The sequence below is a fragment of the Mesoplodon mirus genome, assembly GCF_964341445.2.
Source record: "Mesoplodon mirus genome assembly, chromosome: 13".
Classification (NCBI taxonomy): Eukaryota; Metazoa; Chordata; class Mammalia; order Artiodactyla; family Ziphiidae; genus Mesoplodon; species Mesoplodon mirus.
Genome location: NC_138989.1, coordinates 10,344,821 through 10,362,602, shown reverse-complemented (window position 1 = coordinate 10,362,602; position 17,782 = coordinate 10,344,821). Strand labels below are relative to the sequence as shown.

The 17,782-nt window shown below is 45.5% G+C and overlaps 1 protein-coding gene across 2 annotated transcripts in view; it reads left to right on the top strand.

Annotated features, from left to right (window-relative positions):
* CCDC60 (coiled-coil domain containing 60) overlaps positions 1-17,782 on the top strand; it is a 262,580-nt gene that overhangs the window by 230,448 nt on the left and 14,350 nt on the right. For both annotated transcript variants that reach the window (XM_082640818.1, XM_082640819.1), the window contains 2 exons: positions 7,529-7,619; positions 11,919-12,153. In XM_082640818.1, coding sequence (XP_082496944.1) covers positions 7,529-7,619; positions 11,919-12,153 — 326 coding nt within the window. The remainder of the gene's footprint in view (positions 1-7,528; positions 7,620-11,918; positions 12,154-17,782) is intronic.

The following is a 17,782-nucleotide window of genomic DNA, read 5'->3' as shown; positions in this document are numbered from 1 at the left end:
GTTTTGGGTTGTTGTGTTTTCATTGTCATTTGTTTCTAGGTATTTTTTGATTTCCTCTTTGATTTCTTCAGTGATCTCTTGGTTACTTAGTAGCATATTGTTTAGCCTCCATGTGTTTGTATTTTTTACAGTTTTTTTTCCTGTAATTGATATCTAGTCTCATAGCGTTGTGGTCGGAAAAGATACCTGATACAATTTCAATGTTCTTAAATTTACCAAGGCTTAATTTGTGACCCAAGTTATAGTCTATCCTGGAGAATGTTCCATGAGCACTTGAGAAGAAAGTATATTTTGTTGTTTTTGGATGGACTGTCCTGTAAATATCAATTAAGTCCATCTTGCTTAATGTGTCATTCAAAGCTTGTGTTTCCTTATTTATTTTCATTTTGGATGACCTGTCCATTGGTGAAAGTGGGGTGTTAAAGTCCCCTGCTATGATTGTGTTACTGTCGATTTCCCCTTTTATGGCTGTTAGCATTTGCCTTATGTATTGAGGTGCTCCTCTGTTGGGTGCATAAATATTTACAATTGTTATATCTTCTTCTTGGATCTATCCCTTGATCATTATGTAGTGTCCTTCTTTTTCTCTTGTAATAGTCTTTATTTTAAAGTCTATTTTGTCTGATATGAGAATTGCTACTCCAGCTTTCTTCTGATTTCCATTTGCATGGAATATCTTTTTCCATCCCCTCGCTTTCAGTCTGTATGTGTCCCTAGGTCTGAAGTGGGTCTTTTGTAGACAGCATATGTACAGGTTTTGTTTTTGTATTCATTCAGCCAGTCTGTGTCTTTTGGTTGGAGCATTTAATCCATTTACATTTAAGGTAGTTATCAATATGTATGTTACTATTACCATTTTCTTAATTGTTTTAGGTTTGTTTTTGTAGGTCTTTTCCTTCTCTTGTGTTTCCTGCCTAGAGAAGTTCCTTTAGCATCTGTTGTAAAGCTGGTTTGGTGGTGCTGAAATCTCTTAACTTTTGCTTATCTATAAAAGTTTTAATTTCTCCATCAAATCTGAATGAGATCCTTATCCAGATCCTTGCTGATCCAGATAAGTGAGCTGGAAGATAAAATTATGGAAATTACTACCAGGGAGCAGAATGAAGAAAAAAGAATGAAAGGAATTGAGGACAGTCTCACAGACCTCTGGGACAACATTAAACGCACCAACATTTGAAATTATAGGGGTCCCGGAAGAAGAAGAGAAAAAGAAAGGGTCTGAGAAAATATTTGAAGAGATTATAGTCAAAAACTTCCCTAATATGGGAAAGGAAATAGTCAGTCAAGTCCAGGAAGCACAGAGAGTACCATACAGGATAAACCCAAAGAGAAACACGCCGAGACACATATTAATCAAACTATCAAAAATTAAATACAAAGAAAAAATATTAAAAGTAGCGAGGGAAAAGCAACAAATAACATACAAGGGAATCTCCATAAGGTTAACAGCTGATCTTTCAGCAGAAACTCTGCAAGTCAGAAGGGAGTGACAGGACATATTTAAAGTGATGAAAGGGAAAACCTACAACGAAGATTACTCTACCCAGCAAGGATCTCATTTAGATTCGATGGAGAAATTAAAACTTTTATGGATAAGCAAAAGTTAAGGGAATTCAGCAACAGCCCTAGAATTTTTTTTTTTTTTTTTTTTTTTTTTGCGGTATGCGGGCCTCTCACTGTTGTGGCCTCTCCCGCTGCGGAACACAGGCTCCGGACGCGCAGGCCCAGTGGCCATGGCTCACGGACCCAGCCGCTCCGCAGCATGCAGGATCCTCCCGGACCAGGGCACAAACCCATGTCCCCTGCATCGGCAGGTGGACTCCCAACCACTGTGCCACCAGGGAAGCCCCCTAGAGTATTTTTAATGTCAGTAATTGTGTTGTTCATCACTGTTTGTTTGCTCTTTAGTTCTTCTAGATCCTTGTTAAATGTTCCTTGTGTTCTCTCCATTCTGTTTCTGAGATTTTGGATCATCTTTACTATTATTACTCTGAATTTTTTTTCAGGTAGTTTGTCTATTTCATCTTCATTTATTTGGTCTTGTAGGTTTTTACCTTGCTCCTTCGTCTGTAACATTTTTTTTTGGTGTTTCTTTTTTTTTTGTTTTTGATGGGTGGTGCTGTATTCCTGTCTTACTGGTTGTTTGGCCTGAGACGTCCAGCACTGGAATTTGCAGGCAGTTGGATAGAGCTGGGTCTTGGTGCTGAGAGGAGGACCTGTGGGAGGCCTCACTACGATTGATATTCCCTGGGGTCTGAGGTTGTCTGTTAGTCCAGTGGTTTGGACTCAGAGCTCCCACCACAGGAGCTCAGGGCCGACCTCCACCCTGATCCTGCAAGTTTCGTGGTGCAGTTAAAAAAAAAAAAAGGAAGGAAGAAAGAAAAAAGATAAAAAGGAGCAGTACAATATCAAAGAATAAAAAACAAAATAAAATTAGAAAGATAAAAATATATTAGGGGGGCTTCCCTGGTGGCGCAGTGGTTGAGAGTCCGCCTGCCGATGCAGGGGACACGGGTTCGCGCCCCGGTCCGGGAGGATCCCACATGCCGCGGAGCGGCTGGGCCCGTGAGCCATGGCCGCTGGGCCTGCGCGTCTGGGGCCTGTGCTCCGCAACGGGAGAGGCCACAGCTGTGAGAGGCCCGCATACCGCAAAAAAAAAAAAATATATATATATATATATTAGGAAAAATAAAACTATAATTGAAACAACTGCAACAAGGTAAAATAAAACCACAACAGAGACAAGAAACGAAAAGGTGGGGGGCAGACAAGCCAAAAGGAGAGAACAATAACAAAGTATAAAGAATAAAATAAAATTGGAAAAATAAAAGCTTTATTAGGAAAAATAAAAATATAAAAGAATCAGGGCTTCCCTGGTGGCGCAGTGGTTGAGAGTCTGCCTGCCGATGCAGGGGACACGGGTTCATGCCCCAGTCTGGGAGGATCCCACATGCTGTGGAGTGGCTGGGCCCACGAGCCATGGCCACTGAGCCTGCGCGTCTGGAGCCTGTACTCCACAACGGGAGAGGCCACAACAGTGAGAGGCCCACTTACCGCAAAAAAAAAAAAAAAAAAAGGGACCCCAACTTACCAAGATCATATGATATATAAATATACAATTTCCTTTAAAAAAAAGGCCGTTCTACATTTATTGTTTTGCAACTAAGTTTTTGTTATTTAACTTAATAAATAAGTTAAACATCTCTCCATGTCAAAACCTCTTTTTAACGACTGTGGAGTTTATCAACATACTTAACCGATTCCCCCAAAATCTTTAAGTGCTTGCCAGATTGTCACTCTTGTGAAAAAAATGCGGCGTCATTCTGAACAACACATTAGCAGCAATGCTTCCCCCCACTCTGACCCCAGAAAGTCTCATTTTCCTTCAACCCGCTTTTTTCAGGCATGAAAATAAAACAACATTCCTGCTCTCTGGAGCTTCTGTTCCAAGGGATGTAGAGGGGAGCAACAGATAATAAACATGTAATAATCAAGATTCCTTGAGATAGCATTAAGTGTCATGAAGAAATTGACAGGGTGATGTGATAGTGACAGGGTGTGGGGGGGTGACTTTTAAGTTGGGTCGTCAGGGAAAGACTCAGAGAAGGTGACGTTTGAGCGAAGTCTCTGATTTTACCTGCACTGACCTCATTGCATCATTCCTCCACGCCTGTTCTCAAGTGGACATCTCTACAGGAGTGGGAAAACGTGGCAGGATGATCAGAGCACCTATCACTCAGGAGCTGGGACGGGCAACCTGGCCGGGGAGATCCTGGGAGCTTTGAACTCTGTTCCCTCCCTGCTGCAAAATCAGCAGTTACCTCCGTTCTCCCATCTTGTTGTGGACACGTGAACACATCCTAAACCAGCCAGCAGACTTTCCACCCTGAGAAGCAAATGCGGATTCAGAAAGAGTGAAGTATTTGAGAAAATTACTCTGATTGCCGCTGTGGATAGATGTCTTCAAGTGGCTGCTAGGAACAAAATGTGCTTGGCGGTACAGTTAAGAGATGCAGCGGTGCTCAATGACTTCTTCCCTTGATTTCTGGCAAAAAGGATCCCCCAGAAAGCTTCAGCGGAGAGAAAATGTCTCAAAATCACAGCCACTTCTCCCCCGCGGATGTGCCTTAGTGCCTCCTTCCCCACCATCAACCCCTCCTCCAAGCCACATGAAGGTTTCTATTGAAAAAAGCATGTGTTGTTCATAGTTCAGCTGTATTCAGTTCTGTATACAAGGCACCCTGGAAAGCTCCTAACGAGCCCCATTTCATTGCATCTTCACTCTAATCATCCTCTGATAATCATCCTCTGACTTAGCTAATGTTCCCCCATTTGACAGATGAGGACACTGAGGCTCAGAGAGGGTAAATATTACACAAAATTTCACATCTAGGAAGCAGCAGGGCAGGCGGAGGACTCAAACAGCTGGTCCACCCGATTCTTCAACCCATTGTTAACCACCCAGATACACCCCTTTTCCTGGTTCTGATGCTCAAGAGAGACTGGCCTGAGGTCACACAGACAGTAAATCAGAGGCATCGATTAGGTAAGGTAAATTAAGCTGCCATGATGAACAACCCCCAAATCTCGGCAGCTTAGCGCAACACAAGTTCATTTCTCGCTCACCCTTTACACGTCCACCGCACGGGACTCTGCTCACCAGAGTCGCCCAAGGACCCAGCAGGAAAGGGAATCTGACCTGAGCACTGGCCCTTAAAGCATCGCCGTACAGGCCACGTGTCACTTTCGCTCAAGTATTTTTGAACAAAGCAAGTCACAGAGCTACACCCGACTTTAAGAAGCCGAGGAGACCTGGGACTCTGGTGGGTGAAGGGCACTGACCGTCCCTCCAGGCCGTGGGCAGGAACATCAGCTTGCCTGTGTAGTAGTGTGTAGTCGGCCCACTGTGGATGGCACCGCTTGGGTTATTTCCTTTTCTCCCCCTATTGATCCTCCTTTTTGGTTTATTTGCTACTGAAAGTGAAACATCAGAGAGACGGATTCTGTCCAACCAGGCCCTTTCTTTATCAGTGGCTTTGCAAGAACGATGCTCAGGGCCTTTTAAGATCCCTGGGAAGCTTGCTGCATTTTTAGCTCATTTAACCCGCTGCCTGAAGTCACAATAGATTTTGGGTCGTCTTGGAAGTCTGCGTGAACGAGAAACCTCCATCTTCCCGGTCGGGTCTGAATATTTAAGATTTTGAAAGCTTGGCCATACCAGATTTAATTTTAAAAGGGGAAGAGGGGTTGCTTTTGAACATCAAGAAGAAGGCTGGAGGCACAGCAGGAGCTGCGTTAGCAAAGGGGAAAAGCGAGAAAAGCCCTGTGGTCTTGAAAGAAACGCTCCAAAGCGGAAACACTAAAGCTTCCAGTTGCTGAGCCTTAAATCAGACTTCAAAAGTGCCGCTAGTTTAAAGATTGTTTATAGGACTGAAGTATTGCTGCTCCTTCCTCCAGCTGGATTTTAAATATTCCCTAATTTGATTACTCTGGGGAGAGGCAGGCACAACCAACGTTACATGAGCTTCACTGTTAATTATTCAGAGGGCTTTTTATTGTGTAATCAAACATAAAGTCTTACAAAAAGCTTGGAGGCACATTCTCACCCCACCCTCTCCAGCCTGACTTTCACCTTGTCGTCTGTGTGCATTTCTCAGTTTGCGGCTGTGAGCTGGTAGATGCCCAGCAAGGGCTCTGCCAGTAAAGAGCACACACATCCCCCTCCCCATCTGGGCTGGTAAAAACCTTTGATTCTGTGGCTCAGACCCCCATGCCAGAAGAACCCCCACCTTTGCCTCCTATCTGAGCGGCTCCCCCGCTACCAGCACTTGGCAGCCCCTGCTAAGTCTAGACTCCTGTTGGTGCCTCCCCGCATCAAACTGGTCTGGTCATCTCATTCCCTCATGTCCCTCCTCTACACTGGGTGACAGCCAGCCAAATGGTCTAAAGGCTCCCAGCCATCTAAAATCCTTTCTGCAGAGAAAAAGGATATAAAGAAAGAAAGGGATGGATGGATGGGTGGATGGATGGAGAAATCAACAGATCAATCAGTCAATACATAGATAGGTAGAGGTCGCTGAGAGAGCTTGCTTGTCAACAGGGATCCACCACCCCACAGCCACAGGTCCAAAATCCAAAAGGCTCTGAAAACTCAGTTTTTCCATAGCTCAGTTTGACAGCAAAATCTGACAGGAACCAAACTGATTTGGTGTCAGAACTTGACTTGAAGCTATTTATGGTCTTTATCCCACCTAGTGTAAATATTCATATATATCACTGCAGAAATATTAATGTGTTTTGATTATAAGATGCTGCCGAGACCCCACTGGAAGGAGTATGTTAACATATACGTGCAGCATATTTCCATTCCAAAATGCCAAGATTCTGAATTTGGCAACACATCCGGTCCCACAGGTTTCAGATCAAGGGTTATAGGTATGTCACCATCCAAACTTGCTGGGGCTTCAGTCTCATACCTAGAAAGTTCCAACCCATGAGGGAAGATCCAGGTTTCACGCGACCTGAAGTTTATTTAATTGGGGAGAGGGGCGCTTTAAGAAAAAGAATACAAAGTTAAAATACAAAATTAGGTACAGGGCCCTGGCAGGGACCCATGCAAGTGAGGGTCATTAGATTCATTGTGAATATGCACCTGGATGAGTAACTTAAGACCCCGAGTTTGTTTTCTCATCTGTAAAATGGGATGATAAATGACTGCATCACAAGGTTTTTTGTTTTTGTTTTTTTGCGGTTTTTTTTTGCGGTACGCGGGCCTCTCACTGTTGTGGGCTCTCCCGTTGTGAAGCATAGGCTCCGGACGCGCAGGCTCAGTGGCCATGGCTCACGGTCCCAGCCGCTCCGCAGCATGTGGGATATTCCCGGACCAGGGCACGAACCCATGTCCCCTGCATCAGCAGGCGGACTCTCAACCGCTGCGCCACCAGGGAAGCCCCATCACAAGGTTTTGTTGAGATGATTCAGCGAGAATGCACAGAAGCGTCTTGCATGTAGAATTGTATAGAATTTTCACTCAATAAACTCCAAACCAGTGATTTTCATTGTGCAACACACCCTATAAGCTCCCCCCCCCACCCAAGCAAAGTTAGTAATTCTCTCTGTGCGTTACTCAGAAGTGGCCCTGATGGTGGGACCCTTAGGCACCAGAGCAGGCAGAGATTTGGAAATGAACATGCTTTTCAGTTCACCCCCAAGAGGAACCACAGACCTGCCCTGGAGTCTACGAGAGGACCCAAGTCCAAAACACAAACAGATGCGGAATGTGTACAAATACACTCCACCTCCCTCAGTCCCTACCCAGTAAGCGGTGGTCTCTCCTAACCTCGATTCCCACTTGCGAGACCCGGCTGTGGAGAACTGTCCCTTCCACTGCTTCCCGAGCATAGGAGGGGGAAAAAATCACAGCAGAGAACAGCCACCATCCATCATCTCTTTATTGCATTTCTTAAAAGTACTTGTAATAAACTGAGGCTCTAGAAATGGAAAACTCATTAAGCTGTTTCTCACTCAGGGACCCAGGTGGAAGCAAGAGCATAATAAAAAAAATCCATAAGGACAAGTCCATGGGACAGAGGTGGGAGCGCTTCCTCACAGCCCCGAAGGTAACTAACTGTCAGCACCGGACTCTACTGTCTGGCTACCAGCCCCAGCTTGCGTGGGAGGCATTTTCGCCAGTCTTCTCTCTGATGGGATTTTTTTCTAGTTGGTTCTCTGAGCGAAGGGAAGTCAGAACCTCGTGCTGTTGGACGGTTTTTATAAATTTTAATTAAAATGCTTCTCTGGAGATTGTAGAAGAAATGTCATTTGGCTGGACACCACCTCACGCAGGAGGGAGTGGGTGGCCGAGCAGCCGCCTAATAAGATGTCACTGGAAGGAAATGGATTCACTCACTGTCTACGTTTAATCGATAACAGTCACTTCTCTTTCTCTCTCGCTCTCTGTTTTCTTTCAGACTCAGTCAGAAAATAAGAAGTGAGTGATTGAACAGACGGGGTTTTCTACAAACTGGAACGTGTGTTTATTATTAAGAGAAAATCAAGAGGTTTATTCTTTTCACTCAAAACTATTCCTAACCCCCAAAACCCCCAAACTCATCCACTTCACAAACAAGCACCATAATAATAATCATGGCAAGAGTAGAGAGCTAAAGGCAGTTGAGGGAACACACAATGAGATTTTTGCTGAACCTGTGCTCCAACCCGCAAAATGGATATAATGCTGGTTTCTGCTCACTTCCTTTTTGTTGTTGTTGTTAGTTTCTGCTTTATAACAAAGTGAATCAGTTATACATATACGTATGTCCCCATATCTCTTCCCTCTTGTGTCTCCCTCCCTCCCACCCTCCCTATCCCACCCCTCTAGGTGATCACAAACCACCAAGCTGATCTCCTTGTGCTATGCGGCTGCTTCCCACTAGCTATTTTACATTAGTAAAGAACCCCAGGAAGCAGTATGCAATCTAACTTTGAAAATGTGAAAATGCTGAGCATTATTGTGGTTATATAATTTTTAGAAGCCAATCTTGAACAGAATCACAGTGGGCCAGGTTCTGTGCTAAGGAAGCTCTTTAGGTGTGTTAGCCAGTCCTGTCCTCCTAATAACCCCATGGGGGCACTATTCTTATTTCCAGGTAGGAGAGCAGAAAGTTAGGGCTCAAAGAGGTTAAGTGATTTGCATGAGGCCACACAGCTGGGCAGTGGCGAGCCAAGAGTTAATCCTGGATCTGTTTACTAAACCCTGTTTATTAAACCACGGAGCTCTTCAAAAGCATGTTCTCCCCGGTATGATCATCATTGCCCCTCATGAAGTTTCACCGTTTTCTTGCTGTTGCATCAGGGCACTTCTAAGTGCCCTGAGAAGGAGAGCCTTTGTTTTTATCACAGAAAGTTGCTATGGAGATATCGTGTGTATCTGTCTCCAGAGATGCACAGAAAAAGGAGCAGGAGCCACAAACCTTTAAAAAAAAAATGTCCTTCAGGAATAGTCACAACTACAGTTGGAGGAAGGAAGAGTGAATCACTGCACTTGAACTCTCACTGAATTGAAATCCTCCCCCACCCCACCCCCCCGGGCGAGTTTGTAGATCAAACTCTGGGCTGCAGTGTGGTCCGTTCTGAGGATGAGGGAGCACTGAATCAGGAATCAGGAGACCTAGTTTAGCCACTGTGACTCTGTTCACTGCATGGCATTGGAGAAGTCCTTTCCTCTCTCCTGACCTCAGTTTCTTCACCTGTAAATTAAGGACTTTGAAAGAGAGGCTCCAGTCAACTTCTACAGCAACTGATAGTCTTCTGTATGTGTGGAGCTTGTTAGTGCCAAGGCAGTGATCATTAAGAGACGGACAAATGGCATAAATGAAAAAATCAGGCTGGGTGACACACAGTAGGGAGTGGTGAGGTCTGTGGCAAACAGGAGTTCTGCACAGCTAAAGGGAAGAACCTCTGCTTTGTTCTACTCATCTCGCCATGTGAAAATGGGACCCAGGGCTTATCATTTTCAAGAGAGACCAGTAACCTCAGTTCTTATATAAAGATATCCCTAATCTGTAGAATTCTGGGCAGCTGAACATGTCTCCCCATGGGCCACCAGTTTGAAACGCCTGCTTCTAAGAAAGTATAAGGAATCATTCAGGGAAATCTTTTCCTTTGCTGTCAAAAAGCAGTCCCTCCTAAGGTGCAACATGGCAGCCAGTTAATACCACTCCTGAGTGAAATACGAAACATAGACAAGAAGCATTTGGGGATTTAAGTCAATTCAGGGAGAGTCAGTGCAATAAAGGGCAAGCAGGATGCTGAAACCGCCTGTCACATCTTCCCCCCACATTTTATTTTTCTGCCACTCTCAATTAATGAGAAGTGTCAGCCCTTCACTCTGGATTTCCTGTCTGTGGCTTTTAATTGACTTTTAATTAATGGTAACTTTAGGAGCACAGGATGAAATCCTAATGCAAGGAAGATGCACACAGAACTCTGGGTATGGAAAGCTCTTCTGAGATCATCCCAGCCCATCCTCACTGTTGTGTAGACGAGGGGATGGAAGCAAGGGAGAGTGACTTGATCAGGGCCCCCTTGAGGTCCCCTGGCTCTGAGTCTGGTGCTCATTGCAAGACTCCAGGCTGCCCTGGAGACACAATCTGTCCAGCCTTCAAAAATGACATTGATGTAAAGAGTGTGGTTTCCAGAGTCAAGAATTCATGTCATGCCAGGTGAGACAGGAAGAGTTGCCTTCTACAGGTATTATCCCTGAGCGCTGACATTCTCTCTCCCTGTGGGGGCAGAGAGCAGAGGGGCTGTCTGTCTGGCAAGCTCTTGTCCAGTTGCGATGCCAGGACAAAGGGGACATTGCATCAAGCCCCTAATTTATCAAAGGGAAGAACGTGCCAACTCTTGTCATTTGCTTTTTCTTTATCACAGTCATTGTGTAACTCCCATGGAGATCCGGTTAAACCCAGTTTGAACTCCAGTTCCCCAGGCTCTCACATGCTGAAGCGTTCCATCACTTGTGTAGAATTTCACTGAATACGTTGGGGGAGGTGGCGTTCCCAGGAAGATACCACATCTGAAGCCCCACAACCTTCTTCCGTCTCTCTTCCCCCACCCTCCCCTCGCCCTGTGCGTCTCCCTTCCCCCACCCTCCCCTTGCCCTGGGCGAGCAAGAAATGCCTCCGCTCTTCCGGAGCAGGGAGGTTCACCTACACTCAGGGCCCCGTGAGGTGGCCAATCAAAACGTTACTTCTGATCACACACAGTGGACTCCCTGAGGTGAGTCCTGCTGAAAACAATTCTCTCCGCTCTGTTAGATGTTTATTAAATGTTGTGCGGGCTTCAGTGCTGCCTCTTCTCCTTATCTTCTTCCCTAGGGTATCACACGCTATGAGTTTCATCCAAAGAAGACCTTGGACTGCCCTCCAAGGGCTTTCATTTCAAATGTTCTCAAGTGAAATTGTTTCTGTTCTAATGGAGTGTGAACTGTCGCCCAGACCCTCACTGAGCTCTTATCCTGGAGCAGCTGAACAACTTAGGGCAGGTTGGGAAGCCTAAGACACGGAGCATGAATGAAATGAAGACATAAGCCCACACAGTACGTCCTGAAGTGACACCAGTCATGCAAGAGGGTGTGTGTGCGTGCACGCATGCGCACACACACACACTGACACGCACCCATTCCTGTAACCTGTCCACTCTTTCCTTCCAAAAATCCCCATTCTTCTCGCAGGACTTTCCCTACCCACCCCCTTTTACCTCCCAGGACTTGTCATCTAGGTCTTCCCACCCACCTCCTTCATGGCTCCTCCCCCCTCCCCCCAAGAGTGCCCCTTCATCAGACAAATCTGCCTCCCTCACCTCCACCTCCTGAATGCCAAGCATAGAGTTTTCTCCATCTTGTATTCTTCAGAAAACCCCAGTGAACCTAAATCTTTATTCTTTGAGCCCCAGGTGTCATTTGGTGAACAAAAGTGTTGATACATAGAAGTGGGGGTCGAAACCAAGATGCAGCTAAAGAAATTAGAGCCATCCTCCCCCAGTTTAAAAATCAACTCTGATGATTATTACAAAAGAAAAGTAAAAAACCGTTGTCATCCGTGGCAACATCATTGGAATACATGTTTGGCTTCCTGTGGTGACTACTTGGGCCACCATTGCACTCACTGAGTAGAATAAGTCCCATCAAACTCACTTCCAGTAAACACATGTATAAATGATCTTGATTTGTGACAGAAGGTCTTTCCAGACCCAGGATATGTCTCATGGTGTTTGGAAAGAGCCGAAAGGAATTCACGTTCAGAGCCAGGTTTTCGCTTTTTTTCTTTCCTACTCTCCTTCCTCCCTTCCTCTTTTCCTCCGTGCTTCCCCTCCTTCCTTCCTTTCTAAACTCCCTCTTTATTTTCTCTTTCCTTCAGACTAAGAGATTCAAGGTTCCTGTAGCACGCATCACCAGCCGCAAACCAAGCCGGCGAGGCTCCACCCTCAGTCTGTCTCGGACAAGTGGAGGGTCGTCCCCCCAGAGTAGCATGGTCTCCGTGAACCCGGGCTCAGACGAGCCCCAGAGTGTGGTCACCCAGGCAACAGGCAGCAAGGATGTTGAGGACAATGCATCGTCTCCGGCCAAGCCTGAAGAAGAACCTCTCCGTGTCGGTAAGTCCTACCTTAGATCTGACCAGTCTTCCCTGACTCTGCCCTGAAGCCAGAGATCAAGAGCCCCGTGTGCTCCACCTTCACCCCACTCAGGTAGAGGAGACGCACGGCTCTCCTAGCCCTGTTCAATGTCCATGGACCCCTTTGCTTTCCCTCAGTGGAAAGCAGAAATATACTCTGACTTGGGTTACTCTGAACCATTTCTGCTTGGGAGACAGCCCATGGTCATCAATTGCTCTTTTTAAAAATTTTAATAGTATATTTTACTTAGCCCAATTTATAAGATATTGTCATTTCGACATGTAATCATATAAAAAATATTGATAAGATATTTTACATTTTTTCATACTATGTTTTTGAAATTCGGTGCCTACTTTTTTTTTAACAGCTTTATTGAGGTATAATTTGCATACCATAAAATTCGCTTGTTTTAAGTGTGCGCGTCAACGATTTTTTGTAAATTTATAGAGTTGTATAACCAACAGCACCATCTAATTTTAGAAGATTTCAGTCAACCCCAAAGAAAACCTCATGTCCATTGGCAGTCCCTCTCCTTTCCCACCACAAATCTACTTTCTGTCTCTGGAAATTTGACTTTTCTGGATATTTTATATAGGGAAGTTGTATCACTCTGTGACTCCCCACTCTGAAGCAAAAGCCTTTTCAATGGTTCACAATTTGGGGGCCACAGGTTCTTTAGAAAATCTGTTGGAAACTATGGGCCTCTCTTTAGGAAAAGAATTCAAGCACACACACATACATTTTTTTCCACACTCTTTTAGGGGGAGCCTGTGGACCTCCACCAGATAGAACTGTGACTGGATTCCATAGTCATGTAAAAAATTCATTTTCAGGACTTTCTGGCTTGAGCTTGTATAGTAAAAGGAGACAAGAAAAGAAAGGATTTATGCAGAAAGATGGAGAAGGCAGAAGAAAGAAAGAGAAAGGGGCGTGAAAGAGGCAGGCTATTGACTCTGGTGCATGAAACACCTTCTCTGCCATATCCCCACATGCTTTGTCCCCTCAGTGCCACCTAAGCTGAGGCCTGCCTGCTCAGCCAGTGTTCCTTCACAGAATCTAGAATGCCCATAGCAACCAAAGCTGGACCAGGTTTAGTACAGATACAAGGAGGTTGAGAAAAAGGTCAAGGTAAACCAGAAAGCCTGATTAGGGCCCCGATTATCAAAGCCAGAAATGGGCAAAAGTGCAAAAGTTCAGTAAGTGGTCAGGACTCATAGTAATGATGGCCAGTGAGAAAATTTCCCACCATCCCCCTTGTTAACAGGAGACCAAGAAAAGTTCTAAGCCCTGAAAAGCTGTTTGCGGAACAGAAGTATTATCGCAGATGGAGAGGAACTGAGATAAACCATCATCAGATGTGTGACTCTTCTGGTTTTCTTGAATCTTCTTTCATTCAAAATGTATTTATTGAGCAGCTACTGTGTTCCTGGAACCGAGGAGGACAGTACCTGCCCTCGCAAGCTTATATTTTACAAGGAAAAAGCAGACATAAACAAGAAAGCCATAAGTAGCAAGCCAATTGCAGATAATACATGATCGGAAGATAATAAAACAAGATTCAGGCTAGAGAGAGACTATTGGTGGGAATGGAGCTAGGTTAGACAGGGTGGTCAAGGAAAGCCTCTCTCAGCTCTGACATTTGAGTTTCTGAAGACACGAAGCTGGGGAGGGATGCAAGGGTGAGAGCATGCGTGGCCTTTGTAGAGCAAGGTAAGGACTTCAGAATTATTCCAAGTGCAAGAGGAAGGCTCTGGAAGGTTGCAAGTGTAGGGGTAAGAAGACCTGGTTTTCTTTTCAAAGGTCTGTGTGTGGTTATTAATGTCGTGTCCACGCTGTGTCTCTTAATTCTGAAAACCTTGCTCTCAAGTAAGACAAGCAGAGAAGAGTCCCCAGCTACAAGAAGTGCCTCAGTCGCAGAGTTCACGTACGGTTCTCCCAGTGGCAACCTGAGAACTGAAGGAAGGAAGGATCAGAGGTGGAAGAGACTTGGCAGTGAGGGGAAGGGAGAATAGTGCCCTCTCTCCAGGCCCCCGAGACACCACAGACCCTTCCCTAACGGCCACCCTACTCCTACTCCCAGTCTAACCAGTTGCCTGCCCCAATCCGTGCCATCTCCCAAAGCTCTTTTGAACCCTACCCTCTTCATTCCTATTGCTTTTATCTTAGTTTAGAGATAGAAAACTGGGGCACATGGGCTGGTTCCTGTAGACTGTGTTTTGTTTACCACACAAGGCTTTGTTTAAAAAAAAAAAGTAGGAGTGACTTTTTAAGATTGAGAGATTGGACGTCAAAATTCTGATTTACAAAAAGTTATCCTCTGTGGCAACAGTGGGCCTGCAACCCTGCATGACCAGTCACCTGGAGCTACCCTTCTTAGGTGGGGCATGTGCTCTCTAGTTTTCCACAGTCCCCACCACTCCCTGTTATTCCCAATCATTCCATTGCTCCCAGTTGGCCAAGTGCATGCCCCATTTATCATCTCCTTTGCCCTCTTGTTTGTCTTAGAATGATAATGATGATGATACAATAACTAACCCTAAGAGGACTTTTACGTGTCAGGCACTGTATATGTGAGTGTGTGTGTGTGTGTGTGTGTGCACGTGTGTGTATGTGAATATACACAGATATGCATATTCATTTAATCCTCACAACAACTTTTTATGCCTATTTTGCAGATGAGGAAATTGGGGCACAGAGAGGTTAAATTATGTGCCCAAAGTCACACATCCAATAAGTGATGAAGCCAGAGTTTGAAACCAGGCAGTCTGGCTCTCATGTCACACTTAATTTCTCTGCCTTACCCAAGTCTCTAGAAAAAGTGGGAAACGAAAGACCAAGAGAGCAGCCTGATTTTTCTTACACTAGCTCTTGTCACTCAGCTGTGGTATCTGCTCCCTGTAGGCACCTAGGTTGGGGAGCCCTGGTCCAGTTTTCATCACCTCTCATCTGGATGACCGTAGCAGCCTCCTAATTAACTCCCCTGCTTCTTGTCTTACCCTCCCTTGCCTGCAGATGCTTCTCTGTGTTGAACCAGAAGGAACCTTCTAAATTAAAAACTTAACGTAGTGCTTCCCAGCTTAATATCTTTCAGTGACCCCCCCGTTGCCTCTAAGACACTGCATCTGATCTTGTCCCAGGCTGCCTATAATGGGCTCACCTCTTGCCATGTCACACCTTGTACCAGGTGCTCCAGCCTCACCAAAAATCCCTCTCCTCCTAAACAATGCATCTTCTTTCATGCCCTCCTCTGTCTGTGGTGCCCTTTCACCTTCAACCCTTCAGTCGAATGGACTCCTATTCAACCTTTAAGACCCAGCTCAAATATTCCCTCCCCTGTAAAGTTTTCCCTGACTCCCCTTCTCTCAATTCTCTTAGTATTTTGTATTTGCTTGTATTAAGTACTCAATTTTAATTTACAACTACATCTCACTGTAACAGGTAGGAACTTCTTTTGGCTAGGTACAGAGACCTGAAAAATAGTAGCTTAAAAAAGATAAAAATTAATTTTTCTTACAGATTAGAGATAGGGTGGTTCCAGAAGATCATCAGGGATCCTACTTCCTTCTATCTTTCTTCTCCACCACGGATCACTTCATGGTCCAAAATGGCTGCTGGAATGCCAGTCATCAGAGTCACATCCTACGAGGGAAGCAGAAGGAAGTAGGTGAAGTAGAGAAGTGCTCACTTCCAGCTGAGTTTAAGCAGTCTTCTCAGAAGCTTCATACAGTATTTCTCCTAAAACCTCATGGCCCAGAATTTAGTCACAGGGGCACACCTAGCTACAAAGGATGTTGGGAAATTGAGCTAATACTTCCCTCATACACACAGACACAAAAGTATATATACACACACACACACAAGTACATATGCATTCATATATTTCTGTTACTAAAGAAAGGAGAAAGGAGTGTGAGCTCCCTTCAGGTGTGGAACAATGTCTTACTCACCTTCTACCTGGCACATGGCAGGTGCACAGCAATGGCTGGGAGATGCATTCCCACCACAGACCAACATCCAGGAGAGAAAGTCCTTCTCCCTCAGCCTCCTCACCCTTTTCCTCTATTTATACCTTAACCTCCATTGCATTTGTCAGAGCCTTCACAAAAGTAGATTAATTTCCCAGACTTTGATTGCCTTCTAAAACCTCCTCAAACTGATTCTGAATCCATGAATCCTATTCTAAGAGATACACCATCTGACCAAGGTTTAATGTCCAGGGCTGGCTGCATAATGAGGTCTTTGTGGACACAGATCACTGGGGACAGCAGGCCATGGCCTCTCTGTGGAATGGTCCCTTCCCAAATCCATGGCCAAGGGATTCCGGAGGAACCAAAGCCCAGACCATTCCTTCTGCCAGTCTTGAATCTTCCAGTCTTGGAACTGTTAGGGGAGAAACTCACTTAAATAGTGACTCAGAAAGAGGGGTCCTGTGCCTTCTACTGTTCCCCCCACTCCGCCACCAAAACAACCCCATACAACAAAAGGACTTCCTCTCTTTTCCCCCAACAGAGAGGAAGAAGTGGGTATAGTTGCTCTCGAGGGGGATTCTTAAGACAGGCCGGGGATGGACAATGGAGGAAGGGAGTTAGAATTTTTCCTTTAGGGGTGTGATTTGGCATCTGAAACAGAGGATGCTGTTATCTCTGAGTGTTGGGCAATGGTGTCCCCGTAGCCCTGGGGACTGAGAACTAAGCAGGTTCCTCTGAGTGTGGACTTTCCATCACAAGACTGTCTTCCTCAGGGAGACTATTTTATGGCACCAGCACCTTTTCCAAACAAATCTCTCCTTTGGAGAGTAGACATGGGCCTTGGTGGGTAGATATGGGCCTTGGTGGGTAAACATGGGCCTCACAGTCCCAAGGCTTTGTTCTAGTTCATACATACCCAACCTCAGCTATGTGATGGGTGGAGCTTGATGTTGGTGGGCACCGTTCCTGCCCAGAGGTATTATTGGCAAGCAGAAAAAAACCTTTGGTGCATTAAATGGCATATGCAGCCTTACAGGGGATTCTCTAGGAGAGCTGCCCCATGTGCCAGGTCATTGGGCTCATTTGCTGGTATCCACCCACTAGGCTGGTTTGCTTCCGGGTAGGGGCAGGAGTGGGGGAGTGGTCAGCTGGTGCATGCCAAAAGAAGGGAAGAAAGTGGAGGAAGCATCCAGAGCTCCCTCATTAATAGGCTTCTGGACACACCCCAAGGATTCTGGGATGCGTGGCAGTAGGGAAGGTGGGCAGGACAAGACAAAAATGAAGATCAGATCCAGGTCAAATGGAATCATGCCCACCAGTTACTAGGAAGACAAACTATCAGTACTTGAGAATGGGAAGGTGGAGTGGAAAATGGCTCAATGTTGACGTTTATCACAGCCTAGATGGCTCCCAGGTCACCGAGGGGAGCACCCTTTCCCTAGCACCCAGTGACTGCATTCACAAACAAGGTTGGACACAAATGGCCCTGGGAAGCACTGGCTTCACCCTTCCAGGTATGGCTTTTGAGACTTGACCTTGAGCTGACTGCAGGCACCTACTAAAGAGTGAGAAGTGTCCATGTTGGCATTGTCTTCCTTCATTGATATTCCAAATCTAGCTCATAGTCTCCCAAACCCTTC